At 28.2% G+C, this 19,162-nt stretch overlaps 2 protein-coding genes across 3 annotated transcripts in view; one reads left to right on the top strand and one right to left on the bottom strand.

The window, feature by feature from the left end:
• The first annotated feature begins 221 nt into the window (after window positions 1-221).
• On the top strand, window positions 222-9,881 carry RpS24 (ribosomal protein S24). 2 transcript variants are annotated; one of them, XM_014428677.3, is made up of 6 exons: window positions 222-368; window positions 565-633; window positions 715-924; window positions 4,192-4,308; window positions 7,090-7,135; window positions 9,775-9,881. In XM_014428677.3, the coding sequence occupies exons 1-5, from the start codon at window positions 366-368 to the stop codon at window positions 7,099-7,101; spliced, it is 411 nt and encodes a 136-aa protein (XP_014284163.1). In that variant the 5' UTR covers window positions 222-365; the 3' UTR covers window positions 7,102-7,135; window positions 9,775-9,881. The 2 variants fall into 2 exon arrangements, with proteins under 2 accessions (XP_014284163.1, XP_014284164.1); XM_014428678.3 differs by lacking the exon at window positions 7,090-7,135.
• Window positions 9,882-11,419: 1,538 nt separating this feature from the next.
• The window catches only part of LOC106685775 (uncharacterized), a 9,108-nt gene continuing 1,365 nt past the window's right edge, over window positions 11,420-19,162 (bottom strand). Inside the window, exons 2-6 of the mRNA XM_014428683.3 lie at window positions 16,385-16,547; window positions 14,494-14,691; window positions 14,378-14,415; window positions 14,186-14,300; window positions 11,420-11,695 (exon numbers count right to left, since the gene is read on the bottom strand). Coding sequence (XP_014284169.3) covers window positions 11,508-11,695; window positions 14,186-14,300; window positions 14,378-14,415; window positions 14,494-14,691; window positions 16,385-16,547 — 702 coding nt within the window. The 3' untranslated portion in view covers window positions 11,420-11,507. The remainder of the gene's footprint in view (window positions 11,696-14,185; window positions 14,301-14,377; window positions 14,416-14,493; window positions 14,692-16,384; window positions 16,548-19,162) is intronic.

Raw genomic sequence — 19,162 nt, 5'->3', positions numbered from 1 at the left:
TGAATAAGGGCCTTTATTACATTTTATATTTTTCAGTCTTAAATTGACAATCTAATGATAAAAGATCATTTAAAAAAATTTGTTTGCTTATATAAATTTTAAAAATATTTTTTTATTACAAATATCCATAATTTGCAAGATTAGAAACAATTATTTAAATATAATTTTATATTAAAATATTAAAAATTTATACTTATACGATTTTAATGTAAAATATTTTTAATAAAGTTAATTTGTGTTAAATATTTTGTTACTAAATGTTATTTCTTTCATTCACAAAATACCGTCAGCACTTGGTTCCCTGCTCTAGTCTCCATTGTAACCTTTCTTGTTAGACTAGCGTGTGGAGTAGCAAATCACCAACGATGGTAAAGTATTTTCTATCCAAATTAATCTTATTTTCTTTTCACCTAATTGTATTGAAAATTGTTTTTACTTTTATTAAATATTCCAAAGTAAAATGGTTTCTGTTTAGAGTATTATTGTCTTATGTTTAACTAGTTTTTATTTCATTCTCGGCCATGTAATTTAGTTGGTTTTATTAAGATATTTTTTTATTTTCAGACTGAAGGAACAGTTACCGTGAGGACGCGAAAATTTATGACCAATCGGCTTCTTTGCCGTAAACAAATGGTAAGCTAATAGATATATATTTTTTATTTTATTTTATAAATGTGTCCTGTCCAACATTATTATACATTTTTGTTGTTATAGGTTGTAGATGTAACTCATCCTGGCCTTCCTTCAGTTAAGAAAACTGAAATCAGGGAAAAACTGGCAAAGATGTACAAGTGTACCCCTGATGTTGTCTTTTGTTTCGGTTTCCACACTAATTTTGGTGGTGGCAAATCATCTGGGTTCGCATTGATCTATGAAACACTTGATTTCGCCAAGAAATTTGAACCTAAACATAGGCTTGCTAGGGTAATTATGTTTTACATTTTTAACTATTCTGTTTTATAATTTTTGAGGGGACTGTATTCCCTGTTTATTCCTATAAATTACTTTTCTATCTTTTTTATTCAAATTTTACAAGTTACTTAGTTTTTATAAGTTCGATCTTTTTTATTTCAATTTTATCTAGTTAACTTGTTTTGATTTAGTTACAAACTTGCTCAAATTAGCACATTAAGTTGATGATCAAAGATTTGGTGATTTTAATATTTTGCATTGAAATACGTTTTTTATTTGAATATCATTTGTTTGTGCTGTATACCAAATTTATCTTTAGATTCCTTGACTATAATTCTTTAATTTAATTTGATGTTTTTGTTGATTTATTGTGCTAAAAAGTTTAGATACTTAAATATAAGCTGATTTCTCAGAATCTATTTAAGCATGTTGTAGCTGTGCTTTAATTGGAAAATTTAATTATTAGTTTAAGCACATTTGAACAGCCAAAATTCATTTCATTTTGTGGATTTTTAAAGGAATAGTTTGACTTTATTGATGGCTTATAATTTTATTGTTTGTTTTGCATTAGAGCGTTTGTTTCCTATTGTACCTTTTAATGCTGTGGCCTTTTTATATACAATAGGTTTACTTTTTCTTACAGGAATTTTGAGAAGTATAGTACCATTTTAATATATAAAATGGACCAAATAAATCATATTTATAGCTGTCAACTTCCTCTAATCCATATGGAATAAACAAATCTCAATATCTTTTTAGTTAACATTGTCCTGAAATTGTATAAATACAAATTACTTCATGCTGTTAAGTCAACATCTTATTGTGTGTAGGTAAATACAGGACCATGTGCTTTGCTACGTGCTGGTTGCAAAGTACTTTTTTTTGTTTATATTAAGGCTATACTTGGTTCAAAGCATTTCTGTTTATTGGGGATTATTTTTAGAATTGAAGTTTATTTTTTTCCAATTTTAAGACCTCTTTTAGGTTTCAATATTATAATTGTGTATATTTTCAGAATATATTAGGCCCTCAACTTTTGCACATAATTGGTTCCTGAAAGTGTGTGTGAATGTTCGAAAGGGTTGTAAAAAATATGTACCAAAAACTGTGTTTTATGGTATTTATCTATCAATAGGTATACATAATGAAGTTTATGAAGCGTGTTTTTTTTATAAAGATTTCATTAACATTCTGTGTCTTTCTCAATATCCCTAAATACTTGAGACATACGTTCTCTATTGAGATCACATTCTTCTATGATAGTAAAAAATGTGTCAAGGCTTCATTCATATTTTTAATTGTCGAAGTCTTGACGATTTTATCAAGTTCTTCTTTCTCACTTTCACTGTGTATTTTACTATTATTCAATTGTGGCTCAATTAAGTATTCATTTGACGGCAATATTGAGTGAGATTTAATCAACTCATTAACATTTTTGTTGACGTTCAAGATTAGTTCTTTCGTTAAGGTAACTATTTCATCTATGAGAGTTTCTGGTCTTTTTTCAAAATTTATAAAATCGCTCATAATTTCTGGGCTAATTGTTTCCAGGAACCCTTTATTTTTTGGCTCTTTTATTTTGGCACATGAGTTTCCAATATTATTAATTGTGTTCTCTATATTATAATTTTTCCATAACTTTGTTAATGTTGACCCATCTTGCCTGTCAGTTGCCTTAATGGCCTTAGGCATTATTGTTCTCATGTAATATCATTTAAACGTAGCTCTCACCATTTATTCCATGGTTTGTATGAGTCATGTAGTGTTGGGAGGAAGAAACATAACAGTGATTTCCGGTTATAGATTCTGCAGAGATTTTGGGTCTCCTAGAGTATTGTCTAAGATAAATAATGTTTTAAACCGTAAATTATTATTTTAACAATATTGTTTAATTGTCGGCACGAAATGCTGAGTAAACCAATCTTTAAAAATTAACGCAGTAATCTGTGCATTTTTATTTGATTGTCAAATGACTGGAAGCAATTCTTTATTTTTCCCTTTCAATGATCTGGAATTTTCTGCTTGGTAAATTGACAATGGCTTCAATTTGAAATCACCGGCTAAGTTTCCACCAAGAAGTAATGTCAATCGGATTTTGGAAGGCTTGTAATGTTGTAATACCTACTTAATAATTATGTCCAGGAGAAACTGATTCTCCCTTTAATAAAAAATTATGATTAGGCTTTCCCCTCCCCCCCCCCCAAAAAAAACAAAAAAAACAACAAACCAGTCTCATCTACATTGAATATTTGCCTAGGAGAATATTCTTCCTCTTCAATAATTTTGGATAGTAAGGAAATAAATTTGTTCGCTGCATGTTTATCTGCATCTGCAGATGCAGATAAACATGCATGTATGATTTGCATAGTATGATTTTAATATTATGTAAAGAATATCTCATTTTAAATTTGTCAAACCAGCCATTACTTGCTTGAAATACAGTGTTAAAATCTTCATTTAAGCTAGTCCTCTAACCTCCTCGCAAACTAAGTTAATTTGTGTGTTTTTTAGTAGAAGTTGAATATATGGAACAATATTAATTACTTACAAATTCATGGGGTGTTTTTACAGAGAAAAAATTTGTGCCAGTTAGGGATTGTTGAGGATTCTTTTGTGCTGTTAATAGTTTATTCAAATGTTTGTTATTTTAAATTATGATATTGTTTATTAAAAATCAATTGTTCATTTATCAAAATCTATTAAATTATCTAATAGTTCTTAGTTGTCAATAACTAAAATAAAAAAAGTTTATTTCTATATAATTTTAAGTTTTCCTAAAACAAATAGTTGATGGGAATTATAGAAAGCTTACTATTACAGTGTAGAACAGATATAGTAATCCAGTTTCACTTACATTAGATATCCTAAGTAAATTAGGTATAACTATTGAAATAAGGCTATTTCACGCACTGAAATGAAGCGGCACTTCAACAATTGGGTTCAAACCTGCAACTAATAAAAATATTATATGAGACATTTAACAAGGTATAATATTTATGAATTAACTTTATCAGAGGGAACATAACTCCCACTTTAACAAAGTTGCAATATATTTTCTCTAGTAAAATGTCTACACAATAGCCCTACTTTAATAGTTTTACCTGCTTTGCTTTGTACAGTTGATCATAAAACTGACTTATTATGATATCTGTTCTGTGTAATTCTAAGTTTTCTATAGTTTAATATTAAATAAAAGAAAAGGAAAATAAACCATTTCTTTTCTGTACCTGTTAGAATTGGTTTTTAGTTATAATTTTAAAATTCTTATTTGCATCTTAGCATGGCCTATATGAGAAGAAACAGCAAACCCGAAAGCAGAGGAAGGAACGCAAGAACAGAATGAAGAAAGTTAGGGGTACCAAGAAAGCCAAAGTTGGTGCAGCTGCAGGAAAGAAGGTATGAGCATTAGGGCGTTGAGTAATCTGATTTAATGAGTTTTACTTCTTTCAAGTATTTCAAAAGAATGAATGTTCATCAGTTGGTTTTAATTTGTTGTAAAAATGTTGTGTTCTTACAATTCTGAAAAAGAGACTTCTCTGTTCCTAAATGTAAGTTTTAAAGAACATTTCTGCACAATGGTTATGTTACATTCAGGGTTTGCTTGAGATTGCATGTCATTACTACTGGGTTATATATGCTTGGTTGGTAAATTTATTAGGTATTTATTGCAGCTAATGATACATAAGTATATGTTGTTAACTATTAGTCATATGAAAGTAGTTTAATGGGCTTTCATATTATATGATTGAATTCATTATCATTGAAGGGAAAATAAAATAATTTTTTTACTTAATTGTGTGAATTGTTACGAAATTCGAGTTTTTAATATTCTTATGTATCATCATGCATTTTCGCCTTCTTTTATTCTATATATTTTGATATGTGAAATATTTATATATTCTGCTTTTCCTATATTCCTTTTTTTTTTTTAAACTATAGGCTATGATGATTTTTTTATAAATTACATTCAAAAGAATTAATTCCTAATAGTGCATTCAAACCCTAATTACCTTGCCGTCAGATTTATATTAATTTTTCTTTTTTATTAAGTTCAGGCAATATCAATTTTTAAATAGCTTTCTGGATTAAAGTAAAACAAATCAGGCATATTAAGAAAGAGTTAAACAGGCAGACCCAATATAAATCACTATAATCGCTACTCCATCCTATCCTACATGTTATAAATCTAATTCTATTCTCTTGGAAAGTAATTTAAAAGAATATGTTTCACCAAAACAACACTATCCAAAAAAACTTTCTACCATTTCTTGATATTTTTATTAAATGCATGACACTTACAAAACTATCTCTTTATATTCTTTTAAATTAATATCGGTTCTGTATACTCTTTTTTTAAAGAAGAAAAAAATAAGAAATAAACTTTTTACATTTCCAATATACTTGCATGTAAATTATATTTGTATGCTTGAAAATTTTTATCTTCTAGGTTTATATATTTTATTACAAGTGCATAGTAAACATTAAAATTATATTACCTGCTTAAAAATAAGCATTGTGTTATGTGATATTTTTGTAAAATGTAATGTGGTGGTTAGTGGTATTGGGTACTTCAGTTTTGTTTCAAATTTCATAAATCTTATATTTTTTAAGTTTAATTTTGAATTCGCAAAGTATAACAATTATTTTTCCAATTTAAATAATTGAGATCTGGAACTGTTGGTAGAAAGCAATCAGATTAGTGTTTCAACAGAATCATGTAACATATATTTATGTAATTGTTGATTTGATATTATTAATCATAAAGAGAAAAGACGTAGAAAATTCCTGATGATGTATTAAAGAATCTAGTTTATTCTATGTAGAGGAAAGAAGTTATCCTAAAGTTCCAGGAATTTTTTTTTTAATAATGACGAACAGTTGCATTTTAAACTTTTTGTTTAAGTCGATTAAATATAATAATCTATCTCTATCTCACCCATTACTTCATACCTTTCTACTGTAATACCAAGGAATCTGTTCATTGTATCAAAATAATGAATAATTGTGTAGAAAGCTTTCATTTCTCTCTAATAGAAGACACTGATAACTCAAATTTGAAAAAATAAAAATGGAATCTGTCCAGTTCACAACAAAATTCAAAGTTAGGCTTAGCTTTTCAGCTAGTCATAGACCATTCAAACATTTAATATTCAAAAACTTTACCAGCCAATGTTAGCCAGTTAAATTGAGATATAGATAAACCTATGTTTAAGGTGATAACCATACAAGGAACCTTCCATAGTTACAGTTGGATCTGTTATTTAGTGAAGGTGTATTATATTATTCTATTTCTTTCTAATTTTTAATAAAATGGATTTGATTGAAATAGACAATTTGGCAGATGTCGAAGACTTCAAAGAATTAGTTGCTCAGGCAATAATGGAAAAAACAAATAGTATTCCGTCCTCGACCAAATCATTTTTTACAGTTGTCGGATGTTTTCAGCGATTTCGGCTGTCTAAAGGGGCTGTTGAATCAATTTAAAATTTAATTGGCCCACAATTTCTGATATTAATGATAGGAATTGCGGAGTTGGCACTGAGCTAATGCTATTGACAACACTAAGGTTAATACCTGGGCTCCAAGATTTTCAATTTAATAATTTTTGGTTTCATTAAATGTTTCTTCTGCCATATGTTCTCGTCAAGTACTGCTTTTCTGTAAGAGGGTCAATTAAATTTTTGGATTGTATTAGTACCTTGTTGGTAAGAACCTCAATAAAATTGTCCATTGAGAGAATTCACTGTTTAAACTAACTATCAGTACCTAGCGAACTCTATAATCCATTGTCTGCCAATGGTCAAACTGCCAACTGAACTACAACATATTGGCTGAACTTTGTAGTATGATTAGTTTTGCATATTCAAATTCCTGGAAATTTTTGGGTACTACATTTTTTATCAAGAACTAAATTTTAATTACATTTAGAACCAAACGAATTAGTTATAGTAGTAAAGGATATAACAAAAATGCAATAAAACAAATATATTTTTATTAACTTGATTCTGTTAATGAGTTCCTAATTCCCAGTGGCAACATAACCATCAATTAGTTTACTCCCTTGCTACCACCATCACCTACCTCTTAACAGTTTAATGTTTACTGTGCTTTGTTCTTTGCATGATAAAACTTTACTTTTCTTGGTGATGGAAAATTTTGTATAATTATATTTTACAGGGAAAGAAGTAATATTTTGAGTTCTTCTGGTGTCTTTTTTTTTATGGTATGGGTATCTCACTTTTTTTTAATTTTGTTTGAAGAACTGTTGTTTTTTGTTTTTTATTAATTATGCTCTTTTTTTTTGCTAATTTCAAGCTGTGCTGTAACCTTTTGCTATCTTTTACTAACATTTTTAATATCATACTAACTATATGGAAACAGTGAAGAAAGAAGAATTCCATTGGTTTGATGTCCAAAATTTTTATAACAAATATATTTTTTTTTGTGTGTGCTGTTTTACCCCTTTGTGAAATAATGGTAAGACAAGAATGTTGTTAACCTATGTAATGACTCATTCATTATTAGTTAATTATTGATTGGTAACTTATGAATTTTATGAAAGGAATATGGTCCGGGTGCGGTCAAAAAAACTTAAATAGTAGAATTATACTGTTTGAGTTTTTTTGACCGCACCCGGACCATATTCCTTTCATCTTTACACACGATCAATCAATAATCTTCCATTATGAATTTTATATTGCTTTAATATTTTACTACAGTAGATAAATATAACATGTATACAATTTTAATCCATTCAATCAGTAATAACACACAATATGAGGAACTGGTATTTTAAAACATTTTCCTTTTACGTTATTACATTTTTCTCTTTATAGGAAGGTTCTAGTTATGTAATGGTCCATGATATCAGAGTAAGCTAGAAAAATAAAACACTGCGTTATATTGCAAAGTGTTGATAGTTTTATTATAGCAGTAAATAACAAATAATAAGACATTTGGTGTGTCCACTCACCACTATTACACTAGTGTTTCCCACTATGCTATTAAAAAAGTTGTGTCTTATAGTCCAGTTAATATCTGTGTTGGCTATAAATTATCTAGAATTTGGTGCTGTTCCAATGTTCGGGCAAGGGACAGCTGTTGCTTTTGAGGCTTAGGAACATGTCATTCAAACAATAGCAAAGTATTCTGTAGAACTAAATTCATATAAACAAGTAGACTGTTGTTTCCTACTGGTGCTATGACAAATTAAAAACTTTGTGGCAACCTGTCACACTTTTACAAAATAAAACATTTAAACCATAATTCAGAGTACGATAACTATGAAATTGGTCCGTTATTGTGAATAAAGCTTTTTTTTTTTTTTATTTGTTGATATTTACAAATGTATAAAAAAATACAACCAGTAAATTTGGCCATAATGACATATGATATGATACAGGATGTAGAGAAACTACCCAGTAGTAGAACTCTAAAACAGTTTATAATATAAGGTCACGAGGCCATCTTCTTTTCAGGCGCCTTGGAGGGTTGCCAGGAATGGAAGAGGAAGCAAGGTTAGAAACGAGTGGGTTTGGGTGGTTAGGGAGTTTATTATGGAAGGAATAATATCGGGTTCGGGCTAGATCGGTTACATAAGGAACATTTAGGTCTTTATGGATGGTTTTATTAGTAACAAAATAAGGAGCATTGAGGATTTTGGAGAATAAAGCTTTAAAACAACAAAATGGCGCTGAGGAATAAAAGCGTTATAGCTGGAAAATTTTTACAAAAGGAGTGTTGAAAATTCCTATAAAGGTTTGCTATATTTCTTTTAAATTTATTTTTAAAATAAATTCTTGGATTCCTATAGGAAAAATTAATTATTATTTTTACTATACTTAGTTAAAGGAATGGAATCATTAGTCATTTAAATAAATAATAAATTAAAGCTAGATAACACTGCCACTTACAGATCAATACTCCTGTATAAAATTTTTAAAAAAATTGCCCTGAGTACTAAAAGTAATTCCTGTTTACTGCTAATGTAAATCATATCAGGTAAAAAAAGAGTGCTTATTCAACACTGATATAGAAGATGCCTATGGTATCTAGCAACGACTAGAAGTTCTTAACATTAAATTCTTTTGACGGTGACAAAGTTAACTAAGAAATACTGTATCATGGATGTTATTAATAAGTCAGATACCTCTTGGAGGATATTGCTCTCTGAGATAACTATTTTTACTATTTACGTTGATATAGATTGATATAGGTTCTATAAATTGAGTGACCCAATGTTGGCATCATTAAAAACTTCCACCAGAACGCATATTGTGTGTTAACAAGGTTTTTTTGTTTAAAATGTTTGATATTCTTTGTTTTAGATGTTGATTAACTTATTTTTATTAACTCTTAATTTTTTATTGCAGTCTTTGTGACCATATAATTTTTGTTTTGCATAACTTTAATTCTATGAGTATAAGAAATCACTTGAATTGAAAATAATTTCAGTCTTTTGACATTTTGATGTTCCTATACCCATGATGTTTTCGTATTGATAACAGCATTTGACAATCATAAGTCAGTTTTATATTTAAATGATCATTTAATTTTTTTCTTTTGAAAAAGGTTTCAATTTCAGCATAATTTTTATTTAAAATCTCATTTCCAATTTATTAAGATACAAATATCCATTATATAATTTTTTTTTTTTTTTCGTCTGGTATCCATCGGTTTTAGCTTGATTTCAGTTACCAAAAAGCATTTTTTAATTACTTGAAAGATTTAGGTAAATAACTTACTCATCAATTTATTTTAATTTTGTCTTTGTTATAAACAAAAATTACTTGGTCTTGTATATTTCACATGTATTCGGTGCATTTCATGACAATATAATTAATTTTTTTTTTCTTTTTTCAGTAACCTGTGACAATGGGGAGTTGAGTTTGGTTGTATTTATAACTTTACATGCCAAACATGTAAATACTTCTGGATGACCTGTGAAGGAATAAATACAATGTTTTTAAGTTCTTTTTTAATTTCTTGTTCCTTTTTAGTAATTTTTCCATCTAAATTCCTTTTCTCCCATTTAAACATATTACTATTTTGTAACCTGAACAAATTAATCTTATTAGTAAGATAAATTTTTTTATTCATATAATCCACAACAAATATACTATACATCTGTTTTCGTTCGGCCAATATATTTCAACTGAGTGTTTTTTATGGTTTACATTAATTTTCTCAGCTTCTTCGTTGGATTACTTATTGGCTTTGTATTATGTTGTCAATTTCACCTAATAAATATAATTTATTATCGACTATAAAAAGATTTATGTTTAAAAAATGCTAATGAACTGATTACTAAAATGATGTAGTTCAGTTTACCTCTGATATTGAAAAAATTTTAATTCAAGGTTTAGTTGAATGATTTCTGCTTTCAATATACTCGTCATTTTTTGTGTTTTTACTAACCAAAAAAATACTATTTGAGGTGTGGAAAATGTACGGCAGAATTGAGTTTCAGAGTTTTGATTAAATTAATCACATGAGTAAAGAGTATTAATTGGTGCTGATAGTCCTGTATTTTTAATAAAATAAGGATTTGTTGTAGAAGACCCTCTTTGAAAGAATTTACTGCATTTATTTTTAAAAATTATGAAGCTATTTGTTGCTTAGTATGATATATGTTTGCCCAATAAGCAGAGTTCAAGGGAAAAACTTTTTCAACTTCTTTGATATCAAACTATGTACAAATTATTCTAGTATGAATGGGAATAATAAAGTATACGTTGTGACTAAATATTCTATTAAAATGTAATGCAAGTTTGTTTACTGTAATTCAATTCATTATAAGTGCACTGAAGAAGCTGCATAAACCTTACAATACCTTTCACTCCAGATTTTAGTACATTCTCCTTTATTAATTTTTCAGTTTAAATATTAAAAATATCTCTTAATTAGAATTATAAACGGTTTTCTTCTAATAGGCTGGTTATTAGAAACTCCTATAAAATATTAAGTTTTTTTGTGAGGATTGAAAGAATTATTTTACCCTTCATCAAGAATAACATTATTAGTTCATATATACATAATACATTTCATGTATTATGTATACTTTAGTATGTCTTCTCCCTTTGATTGCCTTGTTGCACATGATATGTTGATTAATTTACTTTCATGTTTATCAGAATGGGAAAAACACAGTTTGACTGTCTTTGGGTTAATGACAGATTTGTTTCAAATAATCATTTCCTCCATCAGCAATTATCTTTAATAAACTGTAATTCCCTTATTAAGATAAGTAGTTGCTACATAGCAGCATTTCCGTTTCATTTGAATTCTTTTCATTACAAGAGCCAATTAAGGGATAATATAAGTGATTGTATAGGTGGCGAGGTCATTTCTGATTCCTGTCGGAGGAAATGTTTCTACCATATCAATTTTTAATTTAATAAATGTTGAAGTATGCTGCTAAAATGTGATTTTGTGCTCCATTTAAAAGTATTTTTCATTATGGGTGTGTAGAGAATAAAAATAGTTAAAAAATATATATTATAAAATCTTCAAAGCTAAAAATGATTTTCTTTAATGTCAGGATTATTGATCTCATACTATTTTGTTTGGTGGAAGGGTTATTATTTTAATTAATTTCATTTCTGAAATACATCATTTTTGGAACTGTCCCCTCTGATGGTCTCTGGAGGAGGAACAGTCGCCATAGGGAAGTATGGTGGTGGGTTAGTACCCTCGCAGGCAATACCCAGTCGACAGGCCATATCTCTCATCCAAGTCTTCATTCGAGTAAAAATACCTGCTGTTTTTCCTGTTGCTGGATCCTCTGTAAAATATAAAAACCAATTTTCAGGCTGATTGTGTAATGAAGGAAAAACTAAACTTAATAAAAAAAAATTAGAAGTTGTAATATGTATTATATGATCATAAGAATGGTTATTTCTGTTACATAAATCTACTACTGAGCTAGATTTAAAGACTGAGTAAACATTTTTTCTTCTTAAGATAAGTTAATGTAAATATCACTATGCTACAGATCCATTTTAATATTAAGAATAAGACTACTGATTTTCTTTCATACTGGCACATCTGATTAACAGTTGTGTTTAATGATTGCAGTCCACAGTAGTACTATATTTAGAATAGATTCAATTATGGATAAAATAAAAAGAACAAAACTTGTTAGATATGACATTTCCAGAAAAGCAGAGAGTATGGTAGAAAGTATGGCTACTTGTAACTGATATCTTAAAGTAAATTTATAGGTTATTTAGCCTCCAGGATTCAGTTCATTATATTGTGTGTATAGGGTCTTAAGATGCTTTTCTGTTCTAATGGATAATTATTGTACTTATACAATTCAAGGACTTGGGGAATATACTTAAAAGAGGAAGATAGGCTAACTAAATCTTTTAAGACCGAAATAGTTTAATTCTCTTCATTTGCAAGTAAAAAGAGTTCATTGAAGTTTGCATCAATTAGCTACTTGTGTTTTATGAGGAAAACCTCGAAACTTTTTGACTTTACAAATAACAACTATACGGTAAATTAATTACTGAATCTGTTGTTCGTCAAAGGACTGGAAAATATTCAGATATTTCGAATATCTGATTGTGGTAGGATAAGGAATAGTTCTTCAAGTAATTATCGCTGCATTAAAACCTAACAGTGATTGGTTGTTTTAGAAGTCTGGAAAAGGTTAGAAACCTTAAATATTATTTCTATGTAATGTATTACTAATTCACGCTTCCAGTGGTTGCGATTATATAGTCAATATAGTATTTGCCCTAATAGAACAACTAAGAAGGGATTTCCGAGTACTTACTTCCCAGATTTTATGTTTTGAAACAAATTGGAAGATTTTGATCGATTTTAATTGCTTTCAACCAGTGGTTTTAATACATATCATGAAGTTGGGTAAATATATGCACAATATTATACATAATAATATTTGCGCGCCAGTTTAAGTACCTATTTTTATGTTATGTTACCTTAAATGTTATTAATTAATACGAAACTAATTTCACATAATACAAATATGGTATGGAATGTAAATATTTTGGCTAGGCTAAATTAAATCGTTAATAGTTTAGTTGAATTTTTAATTAAAAATATACATCTATTTTTATACTTTTCCATTATCAGTATTTAAAGTCCAATAAATTACCCATTTTTATTTTGGGCTATTGGAGGGCATGGCAGCACTGACTACACGACCGCCTTTTTGCAGTTAGATCGGTGACTTTCTTAAAATTGGTGTTCTATAAATAAAATTTGAGTTGTAGTAATTAGTTTTAAATGTGTCTTGTGTGGTTTGGAGAATGGAATATTAATTGAGGGGATAATTTTAAAGGTTAGTCAAAGTTAGTGCTAATTTATTGTAGGATAATACATATTTGAGATAAGGTCCATGAAAAATGTTCTATTTTTCTATTAGAAATAAGTCTGAACTTAAAACTTCATTAATATATTTACACATCTTATTTCTATACTAAGTAAAAAGATAAAAGCAAATATTGAAAGATAAATTTAATCATTGATTAAAAGTTCATGAAATACTTCTTTTTAAGCGTTACCTTTCTTTACATTAAATAAAATAAAAAACATTCACGTATCATAAAGTTAAGAAATTAGAAATAAAAATTCTTATTTTCAGACTTTCAGTAATTTTTTTGTATATATCATACAGTACTTATTGCCTCAAGGACACATGCCTGCAATACTGTCATGACTAATTAATAGTTTATTTTATCTTATGATTGCCAACTATCTAACATAGAATTGCATGCAATAAAAGTTATGAAAAAGTCAAGAAGGTTTGCATTTTAATTATTAGTGTAAATGTGTTCCTTAAAACAGTTTGTATTTCTCATGCTATACATATTTATATTTTTGCTCATCTCAAACGTAGTCCAGAAGTTATTATCTTGAAAAAGAAATGAGGCCTGGAGATACCTAAGTGCCAAAAAAGTGTTTAAAATATTTTCTATCTCTTGGCTATCTCTCAACTATTAATTTATTAATGTTTTGTTCATTAAAACCATTTAAATTTAATTATCTTCCTTGAGTCATTTATGATTTATTAAAAATATTTGATGGTCTTAATCTGAAGACGAAATGTTTTAAAAATAACCGAAGTATCTCCAAACCATGACTATAATGGTTAATGACTATTAACTCTCTATTTTGAACTTGTTATTTCAGAAGTTATGAAGGATTGAAAAAACAGTCCCATGAAAAGCAGACTGATCTTCCCTACAGTAAGTCGATAATTTGTCACTATTAAACCATAAAGTAATTATTTATTAATTATTACCGTCACCGAAGAAATAGTCGTAAACGTCATCCATTAATCCTCTAGGGGGTTGGTAGCTACTTGTGTTCCTCTCTTCAAAAAAATCCTCGGACCGTTTTCGTCTGCTTTGTACCACCTGCATTTGCATTCATTTACCGTTCATTATTCGTTTTGTTTATATTATTAAAATAATTACATCAAAGAAACACTTACATTATTATCCATAGAGGTCCTATGTAGCAAAAATTGGCCTTAAACAAAAACATTTGTCATTATATTTAATAATTTTTTTTTTTTTAAATAATTTTAATAGACATTTCAACACTCACCAATTCTGATTTCCCAGTTTCCTTCTTCATCGGTTGAAAATGATATATCCAACCGATTACACAACGATAATGTCCAAGGTTTGCTGAAAATCTGTTTACTATTAATTATTGAATTTATTTCTTTATTTTCGATCTCCCATGGGATCATAACTTCTTCATCTTGAGTTTTTCTGTAGTTGATTTTTCCTTCAATCTTTTCTAAGAAACGAAAATTTGAAAATTGTGTATATTTATTTTTACCTACTAAAGTTAATTATTTTAAAACTAAAGGTAATTTGTAATATTTCACATAAAAACAAAAAAACAATCTTTCTTCTGGCAGATGCATCAGGTATATACCGCATAACAAATTATACAGGATTTGTGGGAGAAAATGTCAATAATTGAATTCAGGTTAGTTTGTCAAAAATATATATATTTTTTCTCAATCCGTTGTCTAAATATATATTTTTTAGAGGATTTATTAAGGAAAACATGTTTTTTCCTATAAAAATATTGCTTCGTATGACGTTCTCAAAGCAAATTAAATGAGTAAAAATGAATAATTTCCGAAAGTACTCAGTAGAACCACACTCAATGAATTTTGAACGTACAATTTTAGGGATTTCATATAGTTGTTTAATTTGATTATTATTTCTATGGTATACTCGACTTTGTGAAGCTAGTTTAATTTTGACGAGAAGTTGAAATTAGGAGGTCCAAAAAAATCAAAACAAAATAAGATACTTATAACAAAAATGATACCAATTATAACAAACAAAAATTCATTAAGTCTCACCATATAATGTCGCGGCTAACATTGCTATCGAAATGTTGCGAGCTATTCCGCCTTATTCAAATTTTATCTTTTAAAGACAATAACTTATTATTATCATAATTTTACTTATTCTAATTATGTTCAATGTCCAATGTAGATTACAATCTATCAGTTGAGGGTATTGTTAATAAAGTGATAGACTATATGGATATTTTTAGTTATAATTGATAAACAAACTTGTCTCAGGCAAGAAATTAAATTATACATTAAAAAAATGACACCTACAATACGCGTACCTAGTCTTATTTTTATTCTAGTTTTGCCTTCTCGTATTCTGGTATTAACCTCCCCTCAAAAAATGTTTCTTTAGTAAGTTACTTCTACAAACACTATGTTTTTTATTAGTTTGGAATATTTTTATTGATTGTTCAATAATTTTTTTCTCTATTTATATTTTTACTCTCTTTTTAAAGGGGTTAATGTGGTTATTACTTTTTTTTCTTTTGATTACCTTCTATCTAATCACTTCTGACATACGGGGGTAAAATTGAAATTAAGGAATTTCTATCCACAAGACATTCCCTTCATAATTCTACTGACTATTTCGGGAAATCATTCATTTTTAATTGCTTATTTAATTTTACAAAAAAAAAAGCGATATTTTCTTACAAATTAAAAAAATTCATCGATATTTTTACAAACAGGAAATTCATCACAAAGTCTGAAAATGGTGATAAAAGTTGAGAAATCTTCAGTTTTTATAGGAAATTAGGATTTTTATAAAAAAAATTACACGGATCTTGGAAAATCCTTTAAAACATCATACAAAGATAACTAGATTGAGATAGAAATGTAAGCTTGATGGTACTGAACTACATTTTTGGTAAAATGACTCTATTTTAGTTAAGGAAATATTCTCTTGAAATGCTCTATATGTATTTCTTATAAATTACTTGCGTCTGATTTAATATTATTGATTTATTCTGAATTAATTTTTTTTTAATACTTTCTTGGAGTCAATTATAATCTTCAAGAGATACCGTAGCTATTAATATACATTTTATTATGATTTATGAGAAAACAAATAAAATAAATATTATTTTAATAGCTTAACATTTTTTATGTTTCTATTACCTCTTTTTAAAAAAAATAACAAGTCCACATTCCATATTTCCTGTGGCCCTCCTTTCCATGAAAATGACAGCCACTCTTTTTTTCCAATTGTGGTAAAATTTTTATATCTAACCATGCTGTTGTCACTTAAAGGTTCTGAATTTAGGGTTAAATCCCATTGGCCCTGTAAATCATATATGTCTAATTTATTTAATTTTTTTTTAATATATCCTAGATTATTAATTATTTATTTATTTGATCTTATAAATTTTGTGCATGTCTAGAATATTAATTATTCCTAAGGAACTGAATTTGATGAAAATTTGTTAGTTGAAAGTTATTTAAACCCGAATACTAAAATTGTATAACGTTCATAGACATGCAGAGAAAAAAAAAGTCCCTAATGATAAGACTGTAATTTATTTTCAGAAAAAAAAAAAGTGAGGTGAAATGAATATTTATTGGAGTTGACTTTAGTTGGCCGCGAAAAACTTTCAGTCTATTAAAGTCGACTCACTAATGGAATTAGATGAGAGTATGATGGCGCAAGGTTAAATCCTATGATTTAATTTTCAGTTTACTTAGCTATATATAGAATATGTAGTAAGGGGGAATATTGCTATCGTGAAAAATTTCGAATTTGATTATTCAAAGAAAATGCTCGGTTTCAAGTCTCTAGAGTCCAAATAACTAACTCGCAAAATGGTCTGTGTGTGTGTGTGTGTGAACAGCTTTATTAAAAACCGTAGCGTAGTGCGAAACTGAAATTGCTTATTTAAAGTGGATATATCCCTGAAATATAAAAGGATAGCAACTTTTTCAATAAAATAGACTGACAGGAAGTATCACATTATATAATCGTTTTGGTTAAATTCGATAAATTAATATAAAATCAGTGGTCTTTCATATCAGCTAAGTATTATCCTCATAAAAATAATCTAATATGGCTTAAATAAAGATTTTTCAAAAACACTTTCTCTAAAGTAATTTTAATTTTGCTTATTTTAAATAATCAACCATATCACATGAACAATGAAATAACTCGATAATCAACTAAAGGAGAAAATGGTTTTCACTAAACCGGTTAGCAACTAGACAGACTGAAGTCGGAAACAGCCGATAGCCCCATATCTCTTCCGATCCCATTCAACAGTACATGGCTTAGTTATCTTTTGTTAAACTGTATTATAGGCGGGAAAGCTGCTAATCGTTTTTCACATCTCAAAACATGATTTTTCATGACAAAAGAAAATTAAAACATTTTCAATCAAAATTTTTTTATATGAAAAAAATTGAACATCTCACATTGTAATTATCAATAAACAATATATGAATATAAAATATGAGATAATTTGATAATTATTCGTTTTTTATGTTCGTTTTGACAATATTCAGATTTTACTTTCTCCTAATTATATATGAAACATATAGCCAGGGGGAATATTGCCATTCTGAACAATAAAGAAATATAAAAGTTGATGTTTTGAAATGTAATGATTAATTTTTCCCCAATTAAGGCTACCCACTTTCTAAGGCTGGATGGACCTCCGAGTGCTTCCAGAACCTACAGGGTTGACTGTTAAAAAATAAACAATTATTTATACCACTGCCGATTTTAAACCTTTCGAATTCGTAGCATAGCACCGTACTCACTGAACCACCCAGCTCACCATTTTTGATAGTATATAGGCGCACTATATAGAGTTCTATTCATATATAAATATTAAATTCTTCATTACTGCCTAACAAATATTATATTTAGGCAGGAAAAACTATTTTTGAATTTTTGCGAGAATCCCTTTCTTCTTCTAAAGATCCCATAAGAATCATATACTTCTTACAAAGCTCATTAAGTCCTTGGGTTTTGATGTAGTAATATCTTCAGGCTTCATTCATGTCTGTTGAAGAATGGAACTTGATAATCTCATAGAATGTCCCCGGACCTTCCATCATCTTCTAGGTACTGGTGGGAAATGGAATATTCCAATAATTATATATTTTTCAGGTGGCTAAAAATCGTATATAGTAAACATTTTTTTAATAGTAGTTTTTATTGATTACTATATATAGATTGATAGGAGGCTTTTATCGATGCTTAGTACATTTTAAGTGCTCTAAGAAAATTAAAAAAAAAAATCCTGCACAAAAAAAAACACTAATAAGTAATTATATACGTCAACCAAGTTAATAAACTTAATTTATATTTTACAATTAATACACTTGATTAAAGCTAAAATATATTGTACAAAACACAAGTTCTGTATAATTCAGGAACAACTTTCACATATTGTTTGTTAATACATGTTTGGTACGTTTGGGTGTGTATATTTCTAATGATGTATGGTTGCCTCCTATTTTTTGTATGAAAAGTTTGTCGGGAATCAGATTTAAACAGAATAGTTCCGTATTAGTATGTGTACTGTTTAATTATCCTGAAACTTAAATTGGACGACATGCTTAAAATTCTTTCGTACCGAGGATAGTTGTTTACTATCGTCATACATATGTTTTGAATGACTTCTAATTTTCTATTTCTACGGATTCACAAATACAGCTCCTGTCTGGAGCGGAATATGATGGATTTATTTATGGTGATGGTAGGTATAAACGGACGACATTAAACAGAAACTAACCCACAAATTTCCAAACTATTAATTAATTTTATATTATTGTTCCTTAAGTATCATGTCCTGCAGGAAAGATACAACTCTACACCCGTATGATTATACCATCTATCTATGATATAATTATACCATACCATTATATTATACGATCTATATGATTATACCATCTATCTAT

The sequence above is a fragment of the Halyomorpha halys genome, unplaced genomic scaffold (genome assembly GCF_000696795.3).
Source record: "Halyomorpha halys isolate HHAL.00 unplaced genomic scaffold, Hhal_1.1 Scaffold737.1, whole genome shotgun sequence".
Classification (NCBI taxonomy): Eukaryota; Metazoa; Arthropoda; class Insecta; order Hemiptera; family Pentatomidae; genus Halyomorpha; species Halyomorpha halys.
Note: the sequence above shows the minus strand (reverse complement) of the source record. Positions and strands in the feature narration are given on the sequence as shown.

Bases quoted from the DNA above. Each gene is read 5' to 3' on its own strand.
- RpS24 (XM_014428677.3), top strand. The intron at 634-714 runs GTAAGCTAATAG...TTGTTGTTATAG, and splicing joins TTCTTTGCCGTAAACAAATG to GTTGTAGATGTAACTCATCC. The intron at 925-4,191 runs GTAATTATGTTT...TTTGCATCTTAG, and splicing joins CTAAACATAGGCTTGCTAGG to CATGGCCTATATGAGAAGAA.